Source organism: Bolinopsis microptera, chromosome 13, assembly GCF_026151205.1.
Source record: "Bolinopsis microptera isolate Bmic1 chromosome 13, MBARI_Bmic_1.0, whole genome shotgun sequence".
NCBI classification, from domain to species: domain Eukaryota; kingdom Metazoa; phylum Ctenophora; class Tentaculata; order Lobata; family Bolinopsidae; genus Bolinopsis; species Bolinopsis microptera.
In genome coordinates, this window is record NC_087084.1 from 5,564,291 (window position 1) to 5,581,860 (window position 17,570).

Genomic DNA, 17,570 nt, shown 5'->3' on the forward strand with positions numbered 1-17,570 from the left:
ATGTCCTTGCTGTACGGCAGTGTTAAACAAGGAACTGAAACCGAGGGGTTCCGTTCAGGCCCTTCACACTTTGTTTCTGTTTAGTTCTAATGTACCGTCACAATAGTGACTTTAAATATACTGGTGATTTTAGTATTCTTGAAAAAAAATCACGAAGTTTTTTAAAAGCATTTTTCTCCACGTTTTATGCAATTTGATAACTTTTGGAGGAAAATTTTTTCTAAAAACTAATTTTCTCCGTGTTTTAAGCTATTCCAATCATTTTGAGCCAATAAAAAAATTTCATTTTTGCTAATTAGCTAATTGATAATTATCCAATTAATTAATTATCTGAGGTAAAAATTGTCTACAAAATGTTCTTCTTTCTGTTAATACGAACACACTCGATTAATCTGCAAGTTTCTATTATGTTCACAACTAAAGATATTTGACAAACAAGAAAGGTGGTAAAAAGTGGTAAAATGGCAAAAAGTGGCCTTAAAAACGTGAAAAAGTTTGGAAAAGTTGGTCAGCCGTAAAGGACACCTATAACGACTTAAAAACGTCAAAAATCCTTTGTAAGCTTTGTGTGTCGGCAGATCGATTTTTCAGACGGATTTCTCTGTACTAATCTGATATATGGACACGTTCATTGAAGTTTGAGGATATTGGTAAATATTAGTGACCCTACTAAATGGCATGATGATGTAAAATGTGTCACACTATAAAACTATATAAACCCTCAATGGTTAGGATAATCGTTTCATCCTCTAGATAAACTTTGTCGCATAACGATATCTTTATCAGACGATAAGATATCGCTTAAATGCGGCCGGCAGTGAGTTGTAAACTTTGTCACACTATAAAAACGTGACAGAGTTTATATGGACCCCTTGTAGCCGTGTTTGACCAAATTTTCGAATTTCAAATTTATAGGATAGTTGCATATGACTATTATCTACATATTTAGCGACTTTTTTCGTTAAATGGTAGCACCATGTAAACTCCGTCACACATTTAAGAAATTTATATGAGGGATGTTTATGACATCCTGACAAGAAATGCCGAATAGTCTAGCATTATTTTGTGAGCTGAATGAGTTTGGAATTGTTCACATATTAAATTGTTATAGGCAAATACAAATACAGAAGGCAGAAATAGGTAAATTTAGTCACATAAATTTGTATGATATCTCAACATGTGTGAAATTGAGTAAATATTAGTATACCAACTTAAACACCCTATATTACGTACTATGGATCAATTAACAATATTTCAACCATACGCCGGTCATATAAATTATTATATGGCAGTGATATGTTAACATTGGCAAAATTTCAACACCTGAACAGGGTACAAATTTGTAAATTTCGTCACAAAAAAAAATATTATAACTTTATTTGCTCCGTGTTGGCAAAATAACTAATTTATCGACATAGTGATGGTGATAAAGTAACATTATATACTAATTGAGGTATGATTCTTCAAAATAGGGGCAAGAAATGTAAATTTCGTCACATCAGCCATAGCATTAGTTAGATAGATTTTCTTTCATATCAACTGCCCTTATTATAGCTAGAATGGATTTATACAGGAAATATAGAAACCCATGCCCATTTTTCATCACATTGAAATTATACTGTTGGGCAGGAAAAGTAAATTTCGTCACATTTCGGTAAATTAGTGATATCAAACTCAGCATTGTTAAACTTGGGTTCTGATTTGCTGAAAAATAACCAACCAATAATTCCTGGAAGAAAATTGAATTTTAACTGAGGTATGGTTCTTTAAAATAGGGGCAAGAAATGTAAATTTCGTCACATAGGTAATTTTAAAATTTAGATAGATTTTATTTCCTACCAATAGTCCTTATTATAGTCGGAATGGATTTATACAAGAAATGTAGAAACCCATGCCAATTTTTCATCACATTGAAACTATACTGTTGGGGCAGGAAAAGTGAATTTCGTCACATTTCAATAACTTAGTAAAATTAAACTCAGCATTGTTAAACTTGAGTTCTAATTTGCTGAACAATAACCAACCAATAATTCCTGGAAGAAAATTGAATTTTAACCGAGGTATGGTTCTTCAAAATAGGGGCAAGAAATGTAAATTTTGTCACATACGTCATTTTAAAATTTAGATAGATTTTCTTTCATATCAATAGTCCTTATTATAGTTAGAATGGATTTATACAGGAAATATAGAAACCCATGCCAATTTTTCATCACATTGAAATTATACTGTTGGGGCAGGAAAAGTAAATTTCGTCACATTTCAGTAACTTAGTAAAATTAAACTCGGCATTGTTAACCTTGAGTTCTATTTTGCTAAACAATAACCAACCAATAATTCCTGGAAGAACATTGAATTCTAACCGAGGTATGGTTCTTCAAAATAGGGTCAAGAAATGTAAATTTCGTCACATACGAGTACGTCATTGTAAAATTTAGATACAATTTCTTTCACGTGAACAGTCCTAATTACAGTCCGAAATGATTAATACAGAGATACAGGAAATATAAAAACCCCTGCCCATTTTATAATGTATGTAATATGTTAATCACAGACTATTTCATTCTATAATCATTGTTTCCAAATTTAACCTATTTATGATGTCTTATCACTTTGTGACGATGTTTACATCAACTGCCCTATACTTGAATCAACTGTATCCGTGTATCGTCCTTATATAGAGTTTTCCCGCAAAATTTAACTTATTTACGATGTCGTATCATTTTGTGACGATGTTTACATCAACTGCCCTATACTTGAATCAACTGTATCCGTGTATCGTCCTTATATAGAGTGTTTCCGCAAAATGTAACCTATTTACGATGTCGTATCATTTTGTGACGATGTTTACATCAACTGCCCTATACTTGAATCAACTGTATCCGTGTATCGTCCTTATATAGAGTTTTCCCGCCTTCCAAACCAAAATCAGATATTTAAATGATTTCGGAAATTCACCCAGAATTTCAAATTCCATATAATGTGACAGAATTTACACCATTTCCCAATAACCAAGTGCATGTATTAGCTAACTTTTCAAAACAACATATTTTAGGGCTATGATTGGCAGAAGAACCATCAAATAATGAGTTGAAAGGGTTTTGAGGACACCTCACAGTAGAAAAGAGGTCTCGTATTCTGAGTGTGACAAAGTTTACGAAATATTGCCTTAAAGCCGTTCGATCCGTGCCCTTTAACCAATGTTGTATCATAATTGTTAGATTGACCTAATCTACTATATTTCAGACCAAGGAATGATAATTGGGCAGCTATGGTAAACAATGTCACAAAAATGTGACATTTTTTACATTATAGTGCCTAAAAGCAATACATTTTATTTCTGAGCAGTGCATATGGGAGTATGGGTCACGTGGCTAATGTTCAGAACTAATGAACACGCTAGATTAATAGATGCTAAAATTAAGACACTATCGCCGAAAACGCTATTTTAGAAATTTACCAATATCCTAAAACTTCAATGAACGTGTCCATATTCGAAATATTATACAAATTCAAATCAGTCTTAAGAAATTTTGTGATCATAATGTCATGCAATCAGGTAATTTTAATATTTGTTAACCCCACCAGGGAAAATCATTCAGTGGAAGTGACAGTGGAAGTGGCCATTCGTTCAAGTACTGGGGAGTGAGAGTAACCACCCTCACCCTCAACCCCTCTATCACCCTTCGTGGAACAGGTCAACTTGTTGTGGACGCGAGTATTCGAGGGACTATAAGAGCCTCAGGGAGCTGGAGTTACAACAAGAGGTCCTGGTGGTACTCCGTGACACTTGGTGGAGGAGTTCAAGTTAGCTCAAATGGGTTTAGTATCTCAGACAGGGTCAATCTTGGGGTGAAGTCGAACGGAAAAGTTGGGTTCTCACATGACTCGGGTTCTTGTAGGGCGAGTATGGGATCTCTCGACATTAACATTTCAGGTTCCTGGTACGCCTGGCTTCTTAACTTCATTGTGTGGATCTTTGAAAAGGATCTGAAGAGAGATTTGGAGAGATCTATTCGCGAGAAAGTGAATGAAGTGGTGGGTGAAGCTGCAGCTAACTTCGACAATGCAATGTTTAACCAGGACTTTTCGATGCCATTGCAATCAGGAGGAGAACTGAAAGTGGACTTTAACCCATCAGTAATAACAGGGGGACATAGCTGTGCTGTTATCTCTACACCCGCAGTAATAGAACTGACAGGAGTACCAGACACCACACAAATTGTCACACCTCCCTTTATCCACCTACCTGCCACCGAGGAACCAGCTAGAAAGAAGAGACAGGCTAGAGACTGGTGTGGAGTGGTTCCAGGTCCTAACAGTGGGGTCTCCATCATCCTCACGAAGGACCTCATCTCTAGAGGCATCCAGAACCTACACCACTTCGACTTACTCAAGTTTTCCTTGGTAGAGACAGGCACTGAGGGGAGTAGAACGACTTTCGATGTGTTGCGCAATGGCCAGCGTATAGATACAGTGAGTGTAGAGTTCCATGAAAACGAGGGACGGATCCTGGCTGGATTTAACAGGAAGACCGTGAAGATCAGCAGCACTGCACTCCCGGAAGTAAGCATCACCGACGACGGTATCTCCGTATTGGTTCACCTCAGAGCACGGCTCACTCTGAGCAGTGATGACCCGAAACTTGAGATTAGAACGGAGTTCGAGTCCCTGACTAATTGGATAGGAACAATGAGGATGGTAAAGAAGGACGGGGGATACTCGCTAGTCCCCAACGTGACAGCAAATGTAGAAATATGGACTGGGAAACTCTACATTGGAGCGGAGATGGACGGAATGAGGAAGTCCGAACAAAGGAGACTGGAGGAGGATAACTTGATACTGGAAGGGATCGAGAGTCTCCTCAACTCGGTGCTGGAGGAGAAACTGGCGAGGGTGCTGGAGGACGATTTGCAGAGTGGGATCCCTCTAAACATCCCTGAGGAGTATATGACAGTGGGGAGGGCAGATATCAGTTACAGAGAGGATTATATCATCGTATCTGCTGATGATATCACCATCAACCTTCAGTAGAAAACGGGACGCAAGAAAATTGAGATTACTAGTTTGAGGACTTATGAACTGATCAGTTAGGGTCCGATATCAAACATTACAGTTATCCGGACATAACTGAACTAAGTGATTTTTCTAGAGTACTACTTAATAGAAAAAATTTGAATATAAGTGGTGATTCCTCATTAATGGTTTTTGAATTTTGAGCTGGAATAAAATAACTTCAGCGTTTATTTCTTTAAATTTCGTGCAATTAAAGTTTCCGGAATGAATCCTTGCAAAAAGTTGATTATTTTGCTTAAAAGAAACTCGAAGTTCTGGTAAGGGGTGCATTTCATTATGTTTATATAATAAAACCAGTTCTTTGTAGTGATTTTAATGGTTTAAAACGGGAATAAGTATGGTTTATGTTGTATTATTAAATGGTTTTTGGCCATCCTTGAATAAAAAGTCTGACTCTGTGGATTCGTTTGAGACTCCGAACTTCTAAACGGTATTAAAATTAATAAGGAATAATATTCGAGGATTGATAACTTTGATTTGGTAATGGTGGGAACATCGTCATCAAAATTTGCACCGTTTATTGCGAATAAATATATTTTAATAGTCACCTGATCACATGAACAATCGCGTGACCACACGAATAATCACATGATCACACTAACCTGTCGGTACTCGTAACTCGTTCAGCACTAAGTTAGCCACGTCTCTGATCTGTTTGTGATATTCTGACACAGCTTCGGCCGCTCCACTGTCCACAGTGGTGTTTAGTTTCGAATCCCAGTTGGGCCTAAATCTCAAAAACTGAAGGGCAGCCGTCACTCACTCACTCACCAAACCATGGTGAAAATGGTAGTGGCTTTCATTAGAGCTGCGAAAATACAGGGTGGGCCAAAAGTCAGTACCCATACGTTGGCCTTAATAGCTCAGTCACTGAGTGCCCAATTTAAATACTTCCTTCTGGTATTATATGACTTAGTACCACCACTGGTTCGAGGAATTTGTCAACTCGAAAAATATTCGTGTTCATTTTTTTCAAATGGAGGTTCATTTTCACATTTATTTGATAGTTTGGATAGTCGGATCAAGCTAAATGTTATTGAATTGTGTTTGGCCATTCGAATTACGTTTGTCCTGAAAGAATTTGAACTGTAGCTTCTCAGATGACCGAGATATGAAGCATAACGAGTTTATTCATTACATGTGATTAGGTGATTGGTTTACCTAATCACGTGATAAGGTGACCCCGTTAACTACCCCGTTAAACATTATGGGAATTGTTAAGGGTGCCCAATTAAGGTGTTGTGTCACGGTGTCACATAATCACCCAGTCAATTTTGTTAACGAGATACAGAAAATGCTTGATAACTTCGTCATTTCTAATCCGTTTTGCCTCATGTTTTCAGATCATATGCAACATTTGATAATCTACCGTCTCTGAAAAAATTAGGCGTTCAGCATGTTCAGAGAAAACAATATAGGTGTTTTAATATTGAATGGGCGTGGTCTAAAATATTCGAATTTTCAAATTTTGACGCCGGAATCCTCGAACCAGTAAGTACAGTATGCCATCTGCAAAGCAACAGCTCTCAAATATAACACACGGCGGAGCTATTAAGGCCAACGTATGGGTACTGACTTTTGGCCCACCCTGTATATGCCTGGGGTTGAGTCCCGACTATACTGCAGGGAAATCTGTACCGAAAGGACCGTGGCCGAAATGCAATTAGACAGGGAAATCGGCTCCTCGACTGCGGTCGACCAACTTATTATTAGAAGACCGTTTTGGAATGTATTCTGCTGCCTGAAAGAAAACCGCTTCATGTCCAAATGCTAGAAATAATTTTAACGCAGTATATTCACCTTAACAGCGAGTTGCTGAGGCGGTCTTTTTGAAACAAGTGGCTTCTCCAGAACGATCTCCACAACTACATAACTTCTAGTTCTAGCTTCTGTGTAGATCTGAGCTTCCTAGTTCTTAGGCTCTTCTGCTCCCTCGACTGATTCCTTGGCTGCTTTCTTGCTGTCCTGCGGAGGCTAGGTACTAAGCTTAGAGACATTGTTTGTGATATACCTTCAAGTTAGATACCTCAGTCGGTTATATTGTTGGAGGACTTTGCCGCTTCGACGCGCCGCGCAAACTATCATTCTTACTTCGCATAGAAGTAAGACGAGATCGTTCTTTGTTAATTCGCAGAGCAACGATCTGGAAGGGCTGAGCGGCTGACATCGTCAATCAAATAATATTATGGGGGGGGGGGGGGGAATTATGGGTGTTAAAAATATGGACTGTTATGAATATGGTTCTTTGGCCCGAAAAGAACCAAATTTGACCCCCACAATTTTAACTGCGACTTGAAAAAATCTCAAATCGAATTGTGCACTGCAACGAAACAGCTGCTGCTGAACTTGTATTATTCATCTGAAGTTGCTGATATGAAATTTAAATTGAAATTGTTCCTAGTTAACCCCTCTAATTGAAAAGATGGGGGGTAATAGTAGACAAATTGTACATTTTGAACCAGAACTAGCTTCAATTCAACAAACAATAACTTAAGCATATAACTCTGGACGTGAATGAAAGAAACATTAAGCATATTATTACTATTAGTATGACTGATATTTCAAAAGGAACACCAAAATTTGACTCGGTGAGTTAAATTATGGGGGGTAAAAATATGGACTGTTATAATTTATAAATATGGTTCTTTGGCCCGAAAAGGACCAAATTAGAAATGCGTGTCACAAGTGTTTCCCTATTTAAAGCATAATGTTCATGTTATGAAGTGAGCTGATTAGGGCTTGTAGTTAACAGTGAATCTAGCGTCTGTCACAATGGTCGCAATTATTGTTTGTATTGAGCCTGATGTTTTGACTATTTTTAGAGAGCTGTCAATTTTAAAATCGAATCAAAATAATTGAAAAGCATATCTCAACATTCTGATCTCTAGAACATATTCTGAAAATTTCAGGGTGATCTCAAAAATTGTGGCTATTTAAAATTATTTTTGAATCACCCTGATATGTACTTAATGGTACTTTATTATTGCCCTTGATGGCATATAATTGGTTTCTCTGATCTTGAACTGTTAATGCCAATGGCTATTGGTGATGCCAGTGAAGGTGACGGTAACAGTGACGATATTGTACACCTAAAATTATAAAATTAAACGGAAATTAACGAAACGTTGAACGGAGCATGCTGAAAGTTACGCTCTACAATTGAGTTAATTAATAAATTTGAAGACGTAATTTGAAGACGTACGCAGCGCAGTAACCACACTTGTAGTCGCGGTGATTAATTTGACAGCGCATTTAATTTTTCTTGTTTCCATCCGGTTTTTCTATGTTAACTAGGTTTTTTACGTTATTGTAATTGTATTTATAATGTAAGTAATATCTTACATTTGAAACAGATTCGGTCATGCTATCTAAAAAACAATTGTGGAGTTTATTTATCTTTCTAAAAGTAATTTCAGTTGTAAATTGTAAATTCAATTTAACACTTTTCGTTTCACTATAAAATGCTAGCTCATAATTTGCTTCTCTTCGTAGGAGTATAAAAAGGCGTGGTTTTAATCAGGTACCTGCGTTAGTTTGTAAAATACCAATAAAAAGTAAAATTCCGTCATAGTTGGCAGATATGTCAGCAAAGCAGAATCTCATTTGATTTGAACAATTTAGCCGTTTATATTTATTCCATTTTGTCATCGGTAACTGTAAGTTTTCTTTATATTGGATTTGGTATGTGGTAGTTTTACTCCGCTTACTGCATAGTCTGGTCACACTGTTGTCATGGTTACAAGTTGCAATTGTATTAACTTTTTCTACTTTCGATTTACTGTATGTTAAATTTTACTCGTCGTTAATTAATATTTAATGCTTTTAATTAATTCTCCTTTATTTTTTTGTAACGCATATTATGGATAGTTGTCGAATTTCCTCTATTCATTTGTCAGATTTTCCGTACGGAGTAGTTTTACCGTTTCAATTTAAACAATTTGCCAACATTTACAAGTGTATAAGTGAACAGAAATAGTAACCTTGAGGGAGCTGAGAATCGTCTATATTCCTGTTTTTGTGAACTGTATTGAGATCGTTTTGCTGAATACAAATCGTGGAGGACAGAAAATGGTATATATAAATAAGTCATTTTAATAATAGCTGTCTAGCCTTTAATTTTTCTGACTGTTGCCAAGCCAAGCCCATTGATTTACACGTTGAACATTTATGATTTAAGACTCCGAACTTTTTTCGATTAAATAAGATCGACTTATTAGAACACTTAGCCTAGCTGTCTTATTTTCAGATATTGGCGAGCTCGGTTAAGGTTGTTTCCTCAAATGTCACGGAAACAACTCCCACAGGCAGCCAGTAAGCCAATTATTAATTAACCTAATTAAACTAATAACTTGAATCGGTATATTATTCGTATTATAACTCCGAAGTAATCTGAGTTTTATATTTGTATGGTTATCTTTTACTAATCATCCAGATAGTGTCAGGTGGTTACCCCTTAAATCTTTCAGGATAGGAGGAACAGCGTCACACGGGGTAACAGCGGAGGTAGTGGTAACAACTACTCCTGGTAGCAAAGCAATGGGATATAATCCTGAGACCGTCGGGGTAAGGAGGACCTCGACTAAAGGGTGGGTAACACCTCACCTCACCTCACCTCACCTCACCTCACCTCACCTCACCTCACCTCACCTCACCTCACCTCACCTCACCTCACCTCACCTCACCTCACCTCACCTCACCTCACCTCACCTCACCTCACCTCACCTCACCTCACCTCACCTCACCTCACCTCACCTCACCTCACCTCACCTCACCTCACCTCACCTCACCTCACCTCACCTCACCTCACCTCACCTCACCTCACCTCACCTCACCTCACCTCACCTCACCTCACCTCACCTCACCTCACCTCACCTCACCTCACCTCACCTCACCTCACCTCACCTCACCTCACCTCACCTCACCTCACCTCACCTCACCTCACCTCACCTCACCTCACCTCACCTCACCTCACCTCACCTCACCTCACCTCACCTCACCTCACCTCACCTCACCTCACCTCACCTCACCTCACCTCACCTCACCTCACCTCACCTCACCTCACCTCACCTCACCTCACCTCACCTCACCTCACCTCACCTCACCTCACCTCACCTCACCTCACCTCACCTCACCTCACCTCACCTCACCTCACCTCACCTCACCTCACCTCACCTCGCCTCGCCTCGCCTCACCTCACCTCACCTCACCTCGCCTCGCCTCACCTCACCTCACCTCACCTCACCTCACCTCACCTCACCTCACCTCACCTCACCTCACCTCACCTCACCTCACCTCACCTCACCTCACCTCACCTCACCTCACCTCACCTCACCTCACCTCACCTCACCTCACCTCACCTCACCTCACCTCACCTCACCTCACCTCACCTCACCTCACCTCACCTCACCTCACCTCACCTCACCTCACCTCACCTCACCTCACCTCACCTCACCTCACCTCACCTCACCTCACCTCACCTCACCTCACCTCACCTCACCTCACCTCACCTCACCTCACCTCACCTCACCTCACCTCACCTCACCTCACCTCACCTCACCTCACCTCACCTCACCTCACCTCACCTCACCTCACCTCACCTCACCTCACCTCACCTCACCTCACCTCACCTCACCTCACCTCACCTCACCTCACCTCACCTCACCTCACCTCACCTCACCTCACCTCACCTCACCTCACCTCACCTCACCTCACCTCACCTCACCTCACCTCACCTCACCTCACCTCACCTCACCTCACCTCACCTCACCTCACCTCACCTCACCTCACCTCACCTCACCTCACCTCACCTCACCTCACCTCACCTCACCTCACCTCACCTCACCTCACCTCACCTCACCTCACCTCACCTCACCTCACCTCACCTCACCTCACCTCACCTCACCTCACCTCACCTCACCTCACCTCACCTCACCTCACCTCACCTCACCTCACCTCACCTCACCTCACCTCACCTCACCTCACCTCACCTCACCTCACCTCACCTCACCTCACCTCACCTCACCTCACCTCACCTCACCTCACCTCACCTCACCTCACCTCACCTCACCTCACCTCACCTCACCTCACCTCACCTCACCTCACCTCACCTCACCTCACCTCACCTCACCTCACCTCACCTCACCTCACCTCACCTCACCTCACCTCACCTCACCTCACCTCACCTCACCTCACCTCACCTCACCTCACCTCACCTCACCTCATCTCACCTCACCTCACCTCACCTCACCTCACCTCACCAATACTATTACTAATAGCAATGTGTTTGATTTCAGGGCGATGATAGTCGGAGCTGCACCGCGACATTCACTGAGTGGGAGTGCAACAAACAGTGTTCACTCTACCTCTCCCAGAGTCAGCAGTAAGTAGAATTCGATCGGAGATTTGATCTATCACTGACCGAATAACATCAAAATAGAATGTCACGGATTTTGTTTTACTTCGAGTTCAATACTTACAGCAAGCATATTCTCATTGACTCACTCTAAACTTCTCAAATCTTCAATCATACCATGTTTTTACGAAAGCATAATCAAATACCTTAATTCCCAAAAATTTGGGCGACCAAAAATTTGTAGGTTTACAACCTACCAGGACGCGCGCCGAGTTGGACTCGTCGACGGTCCTCGTCGACGGTTCCAATATATGGAACAGATATTTTACGAGTATCACCCGTTAACCAAAAATTTGAGCGGGCCTCTCGCCCAAATTTTTTGCAGACCAAATTTTTGCATAAATCTTTTCTGTCTGCTAAATTTTTTGCTAACCAAACTTTTGGCATTTGGCCTGTGGCCCTGAAATCTATAGAAAGATGGCTTTTTCTTCATATAATCCAAGTGAAATAATATTTGAAATTTTAGTTTTCTAATCTGTCATTCATGGCTTGACCAAGTAAAAAGGCTTATATTTTAAATGAATAGAAATAACTGGAATTAGACTTCAAGACCTTTGGTCCGGGTTTACAGTAGTTCGCTACACACAATTATGTACACCTTTGTTTCCCCCAAAGCTAAGCGTATGTGCCGCTTAGTTTGATAGATCATGATGTAAACCTTCTAATTTTCTTCCAAACCTTTCGACCATCTGGTGAGGCGTCATAATGATAATTGTATGTGAAAGGGGTATGATAAGATATGCTGAGTGTAAGTAGACTAAACTATCTGATTGAGAGACTAAATATCACTATTTTATATCTATCATTTTGTACTGTGCCATCATCACTGTATTTTTTAGTAGTTACTGGGCAGATCGTAAATTTCATAATGTGAAACAACTCAGACTACCACCTACATGCTTAAAATTGAAAGCAAAATGACTGGAATAATAAGGAATAATAATGAACTAAGGCAAATATCTAACTGAAATTTTAGTTGAAAATCGTTCATTTTTCGAAGAATTTGTGCCCAAATTTTCGGTCGCCCAAATGAGTTCAAATTATCTGCCCAAATTTTTCGGGCTCAAATAAATTGTGCTCAATATAATGGCACACAAATTTTTGGGAACTAAGGTAAGCTACATTAAAACACATTAAATAACTAAAAACCAGCAAAGAAATATTCTTCACTCCTTTATAATATTCTTTACTCTTTTAACTGTGTTTAATCATAATGTCGATTCTAACAGTTCGCTAGAACTTAAAGCCGATTACTCAGTTTCGTCAGCCACAGTAAACTCGAACCCTAGTCGACTAAACAGCGCCAACGGTAAGGTTTATTCCATGTTATCTGCAAGTGACGTAAATTATAGCGGTGACATTGTGATTTGACGTGGTTATTGGTTATCAATCAATAATCATTAAATTAAATATAGGAGGTTTTTTAATGATTAACGGTGAAACGTGACATAGCCCGTAGTACTAGTATTATATAGGTATACTAGGTTAAGTAATTGTGAGTATGTTGTATGTTGATCAGCGAGTGAGGCATGAATTTAATTTGAGGCCCGCTTAGGGCACTCTAACCTAAGATCGCCATCCTTAATCAATCAATCAATTAAATTTAACGCAAAATATTAATAGTTGCTCTATTAATTCTGTGACACTGACACTCTGTCATACTCATGTCATTCAAAACTGTTAAATGCAGTGTTACATAAACATTGCAGGGTAACATTGTGATGTTAAATAAACTTTTAGTTTAGTGTTTACAATGTTATCAAAATAAAAACTACCTTTAACTTACTTAGTTGCTGAGTTAACGGATGAAGAAAGAAAGAAGTTGGAAGAAAGGAGGCGTAGTTCTTTAGCTAAACGCGGGTCCCAGGTATCTTACTATATATAAAGCGACACGATATATAGCTTTAACACGACTTTCCGCAAAAACCGTACAAAACATACTTTTGAAACTTTTTTGAGCGGTCACGTGATGTGGTAACTCGTGGTTTAATTAGTAACCGCACTAGTAACTTAATTTGTGATAACGTACATTCCTGCAGAGTGTGATAGTGTGTGATGTAACTGTGGGAGATGACAAAGTGACGACCAAACAGAGTGAAATAATATTAGAAGAGGAACTGGAAGAGAAGAAGGAAGAAAATAAGAAGAAAAGATATTGTCTTTGCTGTGTTATATTGTAGCCAGAAGCTAGGATCACTTTTCAAGGGAAATTAGTGTCCCGTTCTGGACATAGAATGTTTTGCGATTTTTCATAAAATTGTGATTATTGCTCATGCTATTTGTTTGCGGTATATAAATATTGTTATAACGTTGTATTTCGATACTGGATATAAGGCTTATTTTGATGGAAAAAGTATGAAGTTTTTAAAATCGAGTTTGGAGGTGAAGATCGAATTTTCACGACCCCATCTAAAGAAGCCTTATTGTGTTTGTGAAATTCTTAACTTTCTTTTGACATTTTGGAATTTAGAAAATTGACTACATTGGTGGCGATTTAATTTTATGTGTTATGGTTTGTCAAAGTGAAAGTTTTTTAGATGAAAGCGATAGTTTAATCATTAATTAAACTATCGCTTTCATCTAAAAAACTTTCACTTTGACAAACCATAACACATAAAATTAAATCGCATATTTTTTGTTTGACCATTGTTAATGATCTGGCCCGGCGCGCGCTACTTCGTAGCACTTGCCATCGGGCCATAACATTTCGAGAAGAAAGCGGCGCGCGCTACTTCGAAGAAATTTAGACGAGTAACATCCGTCAACTGACACCTCTAGTCTGGCTTTAATAATTTGCCCAGCCAGTAAGGTTTGCTTAGTGTATTTAAAACGGTCAAAATTTAATCGCGCCCTAGATAAAATTATATTTCGAGCGTGCTGCCACTGCCATGAATTGCATGTAGGATTTTCATTTTTCAAATGTTTGTACCAGTGTACCATTGTATTTGGTATTACAGTTTTTTAAAATGCAATGTATGGTGAGCCTTTTCATAATACCAAATTTGTCATACTTTTTAAAGAATGATTACTCAATTAGTGAGTTCAATTTCGTTTTAGTGCCATTTAATTACAAATTAAAACTGATACTCCTCGGCCACTTTGTCATACGTTGTATGACCCGCCGTGCACGAAGTGCGCGGCTCCCCGGCCCTGTATCGTCGAAGATACTATAATGTATAATAGTGAACAGTGAATCGACCGTGGGGGTCACCACGTGATACAACGGCCACCATAGACGCGCGGCTTTTGGAGCTGTAAAATTCTCTTAATTTGACAAAATTTGTTGATTTTCGTTTGAATAGTCAATCTTTAGTTCCTAGAATGGGATCATATGGCCATATGCTGTATATTTGTCAAAACCTTTTGATGACGGGTGATACTCGTAAAACTAAAATTGAAAATATAAATATTTGTTCTAAATACCAGAATAAAACAAATATTCAGAATAAAACAAATATTACCGTTTAAACTCCATGCACGCACTAAAACCATCATAGTACTAGTAGCGCGATGCGCTACTTGCTACTACATACTAGTACTGGGCCGCGCATCAGATAAATCTTCTCGCAACCACAGTAGATCGGCGAGATGCACCATTGGGCCTCACCTTAATTGACGATGTCAATTCTTCGCAGCTTGGCGAGGCCCAGTTATACAAGGTTATACGAGGTAGCGCATCTCGCCGATCTAGTGAGATGGTTGTATCACGTGGTGACCTTAATTGACGAAGTCAATTCATGGCAGCTCGGCGCGGCACAGTAGCGCATCTCGCCGATCTAGTCGCTGTGAGAAGCCTTATTAAGTGCGCGGCGCGGCACAGTAACGCATCGCGCTACAAGTGGTGACCCCCACGGTTGCTTCACTATAGTGTGAAGTCTTCGCACTTCGACGTGCGCGGCGTGTCATACAACGTATGACAAGTGAGGTGGTTTGTGGTTTCGAGGAGCATAATTGAGTGCGCATCACGCTATATAAGGCCTCATCACGCTAATAAGGCCTCATTCACCGAGCTGAATCTAAGACCGTCAACGAGTTCAACTCGGCACGCGTCTTCGTAGGGGGGGGGGGGGGGGGGGGCAGGGTAAAAATTGATTACCTAATATGATAACGATCCTCTATTTGTTAAAATATTTTCCACCTATTTGCGCGCCATACAATCTTAGTGAAAATTAGTTATTAAAATCAGAATGACACAACAAATGAAACCAACTTTCTAAAACACGAAGGAACAGTAATAAATTAATAAGGCATAAAAAAGGTTGTCTGCAGTTATTGTCGATTGTTCGTGATAATTATTGGGTATCCACTGTGTAGAGGCTTATGTACGAGGGTCAAGGAAAATTCCGGAATTGCTGATCCGGCAGGCCGCAGGACAGACACGAATCTCATTCCGATGTGACTTTCACAAACTTTCCGAGTATTTCCGAATCTCTGATCAACAGATATTCCTGAGGATTTAGCGTCGTTGTATAAAAGATTTAGTGGCTATATAAGTTTTTTTTAAAATGTCCACATCATGATAGGGATGTAATTCTATGTATAATGTATTATCTACAAATGGAAACCGGCAATCGATATTCGAAAAGTATAGACATAAAATCTCGTACCTCATCATCGAGATTGAGTTTGGTACCACCGTATTCGGGTAAAAGGACTTTGTCTCCGACCGCTACCGATACTGGGATAACCTGGACAAGTGATTTTGAGAAGCTATCAATATTTTCGCCTACTCTGTCTTTAGGAACAAAGTTGCAAAAGTTTAGTAGTACCAAAATTGTAGTTAGAAATTCTGCAAATTAACATGCTTATCCACTTTCAAGGACTTTTGAGGACCACAAGGTAAACAAAACCCCGCTATAAATAGATAAAAAAGAGACGGATAGAATGAGATTCACACAGCGATTAGATAATTAGATAAATACTTACATCACCATCAGCGTCCAGAGCACCAGAACCACATGACACGACAGTTCCTTCGTTCAGCTTCTTTTGAGAGGATTCTGGCAACATTATTCCTCCTTTTGATTTCTGGAGAAAATTCAGGTTTAATATTTTAATAGGTTCAAATGGCTCTGTTGTATGAAAACCCAATTCTACAAGAGTGTTTCTATTGACTTGATGGAATGGATTGTATGGAATGTATTGAATTGATTCATGATGCCTGAACTGCAAGAATGTTGGCACCTGTAATACAGAACAAATAATGGGAGGAAACATTAAGTGTATTTAGTAATACATATTACTTACGGAGGCAGCTACAGCTCGGGTTACAAGGATTCTGTCAAAAAGGGGGATAAACCGTGCTACTGCGGACTGAAAACAATAGTTTTATTACTGGTATAATACTTTAAAAGAATAGCTAACTGTTATTCAGAAGCTACAAACGAAGTAGGGTACGTAAGCTAGATTTTTAGCTTATCATAAAACTCGTTCGTAAGCAATTTTGCACAAAGCTATGTGAAGCTTTTCCAACCCCCCCCCCCCCCCCCCCCCCCTGGGCTGGCTCTTGTAATATGTGAACGAACTCTAAATATCACAATGATGCAGCTGGGACATTCTTCATGGAAATATTTTCAGTGCACGTGCATGTCCGTTGTTCTAATGATAATGTAATGTGATATTACCATCACATGGCAAGTAAAAATAGTCTATTGACATTCCTTCAATAACACACATTTCTCGTGGTGTTTACAAACAAAAATATCAATAAACTAGGTTCGAAACAGGAATCACAAAAAAGTAACTACATTACAGAATACAGATTGTATGTATTCAATACAAAATGTCTAAATCAGTCATCAGATCAAGATCAAGGATTTCAAAGCATATTTTAAACTAACCATTGTAAGAAGAGGTGGAAGCGTGAACTGGGCTTTAGCTAGAAATCAGTTTAAGTTAGGTAATAAACTGACAAGCAAGTGTCTTAACTGACATTCATAACAGATATATTTGTGCACTAACTAATAAAAAGCAACAATATTTTTTCTTAGAATGAGGTATTGATAGAAGACGATGGGTCCCGTTGCCAAATGGTGCAGAACCAATATGCTTGTTCCGTGCTTTCTTCGACTATGTACTTCCGGAT

The 17,570-nt window shown here is 39.3% G+C and overlaps 2 protein-coding genes across 8 annotated transcripts in view; both read right to left on the bottom strand.

Annotated features, from left to right (window-relative positions):
• The window catches only part of LOC134825030 (RNA binding protein fox-1 homolog 1-like), an 89,332-nt gene that overhangs the window by 58,538 nt on the left and 13,224 nt on the right, over nt 1–17,570 (bottom strand). The window lies entirely within an intron of this gene.
• On the bottom strand, nt 15,696–17,404 carry LOC134825036 (10 kDa heat shock protein, mitochondrial-like). The gene is made up of 5 exons (XM_063837116.1): nt 17,326–17,404; nt 16,733–16,798; nt 16,412–16,513; nt 16,093–16,173; nt 15,696–15,933 (listed from the first exon to the last, which is right to left on the bottom strand). Exons 1-5 carry the CDS (start codon nt 17,326–17,328, stop codon nt 15,871–15,873), a joined length of 315 nt encoding a protein of 104 aa, XP_063693186.1. The 5' UTR covers nt 17,329–17,404; the 3' UTR covers nt 15,696–15,870.

What these genes read in the sequence shown, in the direction of transcription:
- LOC134825036 (XM_063837116.1), bottom strand. An exon ending in CTCTGGACGCTGATGGTGAT is followed by an intron (nt 16,174 to 16,411) that starts GTAAGTATTTAT and finishes TCACTTGTCCAG; the next exon opens with GTTATCCCAGTATCGGTAGC. An exon ending in AACTCAATCTCGATGATGAG is followed by an intron (nt 15,934 to 16,092) that starts GTACGAGATTTT and finishes CTAAATCCTCAG; the next exon opens with GAATATCTGTTGATCAGAGA.